The 5293-nt window shown below is 43.3% G+C and overlaps 1 protein-coding gene across 1 annotated transcript; it reads left to right on the top strand.

Moving 5' to 3' along the window:
• The first annotated feature begins 437 nt into the window (after positions 1-437).
• Positions 438-770, top strand: LOC122662929. Its single transcript, XM_043858631.1, has one exon. It carries the CDS (start codon positions 438-440, stop codon positions 768-770), a length of 333 nt encoding a protein of 110 aa, XP_043714566.1.
• The last annotated feature ends 4523 nt before the right edge of the window (positions 771-5293 follow it).

Raw genomic sequence — 5293 nt, 5'->3', positions numbered from 1 at the left:
GAAGAAACTGAGAATGTAATGCCCATTCAAGAAGAACCATGCTGGATGGACCCACTCATCGCATATCTCTAGGGGGCATACTTCTGACCAATAAAGAAGAGGCTAAGAAGAAAAGGATGAGAGCAGCACGATTCATTATGATTGGAGGAATCCTCTACAAGAAGGCGTACATTATGCCATACCTGAAATGTCTCAGGCCATTAGAAGCTGATTATGTTCTCAGAAAGATCCATATTGGCATTTGCGGACAACATTTGGGGGGCATAGCATTAGCTCACAAGGTGATCAGGCAAGGGTATTTCTGGTTATACCTACGAAAAGATGTAATGAGTTTTGTACACAAATGTGTTAAGTGCCAAACCTTCGCACCGATCATATGCCAACCAGCAACCGAGCTCACAAGCATTTCGAGCCCGTTACCTTTTGTGCAATGGGGAATGGATATTCTCGGACCATTTCCAGAGGCAACTGGAGGAAAACAATTCGTGGTGGTAGCAGTTGATTATTTCACCCAATGGGTAGAAGCAGAAGCATTAGCAACAATCTCTGTGGCTAATGTGTGGAAGATTTTTCATCATTCGATCATTTATAGATTTGGAATTCTGAGAACCCTTATCACAGATAATGAGAAGCAATTTGAACAGAAATTTAAAGAGTTTAGTGATCGGTTCAAGATTCAGTTGTGCAAGACTTCAGTAGCACATCCACAATCCAATGGCCTAGCAGAAGCTATGAACAAAGTCCTATTGGATGGAATAATAAAGAAGTAGGAGACAGCTAAGGGATTGTGGGCAGAGAGCTACACAACATCTTATGGTCATATAAGACAACCACAAGGCTTGCAATAGGAGAAACCTCATTTATGTTGACAAATGGGACTGAAGCAGTGATTCCTATGGAAATTGGAGAAACTTCACTGAGAGTACAGTCGTACAACCCAGAAATCAATAGTGAAGAATTAAGAGCAAATTTGGACCTATTGGACGAAATCAGGGAGACAACACAGGTAAAGAATGTCACGGATCAGTTTTAACCTTACTTCTTGAATAGGAACCCTACTTGAAATGGGGAGCAGCCTTCCTCATCTTACTGTACAAACCCTGAGCACCTTCCAAGGCCTTGTCTTCATAGAAGCGATGGAAGACTGCCGGCTTCAAGAGATGATCAATGGTCAGATTTGCCGTGGAATACTTCTCAACCCATATATAATCAGAAACATCATCAACTATATCCCTGGCGAAATCAAGTCATTCAACCAAGTCTTTCTCCCAGCTTTCAGGTGACTTGGAATAATCTAGCTCATCTTCAAGTCAGGTTTTAAACCTTAACAAGGCAGCATTTGATGTTTCATACATCCTTATCCGAGCTTGTGGTTCCTCTTCTCGACTCACCACATCAGATTGCACATCATCAGGCATAGTAATGTAAACCTATATATAAAATACAAAGGTTATGTTCAGATGTGGCAAGTATAAAGATGGACGTAGAACAAAGGAAGGCTAGAAAATATTTTTCATTAAGGACAACTTTGGTGGAGTACAAGAACAAAACAACAAAATAATATGGTCTCTAAGGAAGGAAGCTAAACTAGAGCTGGGGTCTTTGGATCCTGAGCATTAGAGGCAGGCTTCACTTTATCCTTAGTTTGGGAGGAGGAAGATTCCTTCGATGGGGCAATGCCTTGCTCAATTTCGCCCCCTACTTTCTTGGCATGCTCATCACCCTATGCAACAGTCTTTCTAGCCTCAACTGCAGAAGTATGCCCAACAGCACTAGAACTCTCCACATTAGCCATACCCAAGGAAGCACATGGTATTAGAATTCTCAACTCTCCCTTCGATGGGGGAGGAATGAAGGAGCCATCCTTTAGCTTGGAGAGCATCCTCTCCACCTCCTTCATGCCCTTGAAGTTAAAATTGGGCTCCTTTTCCTTCACTTGCATCCAGATGGTGTGCAACCTGTAACAAGATGTTAAAGGAAGTCTTCATGTGCTCCCTTCTATTTTCATCTGAGTAGATATAGGCTTTCACCGCCTTAGCCCTAGCTTCCATAGCCGAATTCTCGTCCTTTTCCAACTTGGACTTCAAGTTGGCAATCTGTATTGTCTGGCTCTCCACCAGTTGGATCTTCTTATTCAGTTCATCCTCAGCCACTTTATTAGACAGGGTGAGGACATCAGTGCATTTATCGGCTTTGCACGACCTTGATCCGCCATCATATAGGCCTTCTCCGCGGCCTCCTTCTCTACGGCCAGCAACTTAATTTCTGGACCAAGCGTAAGGATCTACTAATCCTTATCTTCATAGGACCGCTTCAAATCCTTGTATTCCCCGTCGAGCTGGCTGTACACGAAAGTATTCCTCCTCTTCCGATGCACCAACCCTGAGGTGAAAGACAAAGCCTGGGAAGGGAAGAAGTTAGGAAAATAAAGATAACTCAAGGGCGTTAAAGTCATAGAGAAAAAAAGAGTATTACCTCATAAGCCTGAGCAAGGGTAGTGCTCTCCAACGTTTCATCATCCATGTCGGAAAGTGCATCCCAATCAGCTGGTGGGATGCAAAACAGCGCCATCTTCTCAGCAGCCTTGGCATCACCGATCACCTTTTGGTCAACCTGTACAGACCATTTAGGGACAAACATGTTCGAAGACATTTTATCCTTTCCCTTAGACTTATCAATGCCCTCGGGCAAAAGGGTACTACTTAGGTCCATGGGAGGGGCATCATCCTGAGTACCATGGTCAGAAGATTAGACAGCCTTCACCCTATTCACCTAGTGGCCCTGACCCTTATGGGCATTGCGGCCCTCAGGAATCTTGAAAGGTTAGCCATTCTTCCTGGGCTCCTTCTTTGGATGATCCCTCTCTTGCTCGATTGGGACCTCCTTTCTCTTCTTCCTCTTCTCTGGTGGTGGGGAAGAGGTCACCTTATCCCTGGTAACCTGGATGTTCTTCGCATCAATGAAATCATCAATGGAGTCCAAATCAAAATCCACTACCAGTTCAACAAGCTTCTTGGAGTTAGTAAAGTACAGTCAAAGAACAATAAACATATACAAAAATTTTTGAAAACTCACCCCTCTCTAAGTCAGACATGTCAAAGGTGTCAATATCGGCCAGTTCAACAAGCCTCTTAGAGTTTATTATTAGGTTAAGGGTTGTTTGATCCTCATCATCAAGGAGAGGAATTTTGTTTCGAGCAGAAGTGTTGGGCGAGCACCACTTCCTGGGAAACCTATTTCCCGAACACCATGCCCAAAAGAACCTCTGTTTCCAAGCATGAATGGAGGAAGGAGGTTTATCCAGAAATGGGATACTTGGGTCATGCTATCAAAAGTAATAGCACCCGAGGTGACCGCTGAGCGAATTGAATAGAAAGCACCTAACGAATAATGTAGGGAAAGGACGCTTGGTAATCGGGAACATCTAAGGATGAATGCACCAACGCACCTCTAGGAGTTCGGAAGCAATTGGCTGGGGGCAACACCATAGTGTTTGAGAAGGCAAGAAATGAAATCAACATTAGGAAGAAGAAAACCAGCTTCAAAAGCACTTGAGATAAGGCTAACCTCCCTAGGATACTCGATATTTAACCTATCCTCAAGAGAAGCAACCCTAAGGTTGATCGATTCGGGAATGGAGTTGATTTCACAGATCTCCACGACATCAAACACATTTAATACCGATGGGATCTCCTCTACACTCTTTCCTATGGTGGGGTAATGTTGGGGTTGGCAAATGTGATGAGCCTTCCCGCGAGGAAGTGTAGATGGTTTCTTTGAAGGGTTACTGTGCAAGGCGGCAGAGGGTTTTTTCGAAGGAAAATGGCCAGAAGTGCCGGCGGAAGCACCAGATTTACTCTACTGAACCGCGATAGACACCCTAGAAGGAACCAAGGTAGCCTCCCTAGACACCCTAGAAGGAGCCACGATGACTTCCCTAAACTCTTAGCCGTGGTACAACCGGTCAGATTCCTCAAACAAAGAAGCTGCTTCCCAAGCAGTCTCAAAAATTGGAGTTTTCTCAGAGCTCGACATCTTTTGGAAAAAGAAAATAAATCAACTACTGAAGCAAAGGGAAGAGAACATACTTCAGTAAGAAGAGTGTAGTTGAAGGAGAAAATGCAGAATGAGGAGGCTTCAGGGGATAAAACAGAGGCAGAGAATCAGAGACTTTAGAGCTTAAGAACTTGGAAATAATGAAGAAGAGAAGCCCCAAAAAATTAGAATCCTTTATACCCTGGGGAAAAGAATGGGCACTTTGGATCAATCCAACATGTTTAGTTGAACGATCAAGATGTAAATAAGAACGCAAGGAACACGTGCTCAGCTCATAAAGGAGGCTTCCTCAACAAGGAAACACCGGGAGGCCAAGAGGTTCAAATTTGAACTTTATGATGTCTTTTTAAGTTCCCTTAAAAGGCGTGAAATCCGAAAGATATTTCAGACCCACGTGCAAAAAATGGTAAATGGCGGCACAATTTTGGGAATTCCCACTTCATATCCAAAGGAAAAACCGTCAACGAAAGAGATGCAATTCAAAAATAAAACAACTTCCTCGTATGAGCGATGATCAGTACTACTGAACAACAACAAGCCTAAAAGAAAACTGACCATTGTTGAAGGTCAGTAGTGAGCGAAGATCACAGATAGCCAAGCATAGAGATAGGTATACTATTGTTCGGAAGAAATGAAGAGTCCTCCATATGCCTTATTTCAGGCAAAGGGAGTAGGGGGCAAATGATACACAATATTTTATCCACCCAATCCAAGGATGACACATGGAATGGCTTGGAGTCCAAGAAACCAATTTTCGTCCAAGACTTGTTTGTCATGTGCGTGGCAGTTAAACTGGTATAGACACGTCAGCAAGAACAGGTTAAGAGAACCCTGATAGATTATGACTGCTAACCACTACCCACGTGTAAAGAGAAGATTCTAGACCCCTGGAAGATAGGAGAGGATCCCTCCTTCGTGAAGAATCCTATACCGAGAATGACTCAACCTCATGATGAGGAGGGAAAGCCATCTGGCAGCTCTATTATAATAAGATTGGGGGGAGTAATTGTATAAATAGAGGCCCTTATGCCCCATGTATGGGGAATTGAGGTTGAGATTCATTAACAATCAAGTAGTCATTCATGTACTCACTTCATAGAGAGAGAAAAATAAAGCAATCAAGAGAGTTTCAAGAGTGTCCATCATTCTCCATTACTGTTTCCATTATTAATTCGAGTGTTACAGAGGGGGAAACCACACCGTTTGTCCATCGTCCAAGACTTGTTTGTCATGTGCG

This window comes from Telopea speciosissima, chromosome 5 (genome assembly GCF_018873765.1).
Source record: "Telopea speciosissima isolate NSW1024214 ecotype Mountain lineage chromosome 5, Tspe_v1, whole genome shotgun sequence".
Classification (NCBI taxonomy): domain Eukaryota; kingdom Viridiplantae; phylum Streptophyta; class Magnoliopsida; order Proteales; family Proteaceae; genus Telopea; species Telopea speciosissima.
This window is presented reverse-complemented; position numbering and strand designations above follow the sequence as displayed.

Excerpts from the sequence above, each read along its gene's own strand:
- LOC122662929 (XM_043858631.1), top strand. The coding sequence starts at position 438 with ATGGATATTCTCGGACCATTTCCAGAGGCAACTGGAGGAAAACAATTC.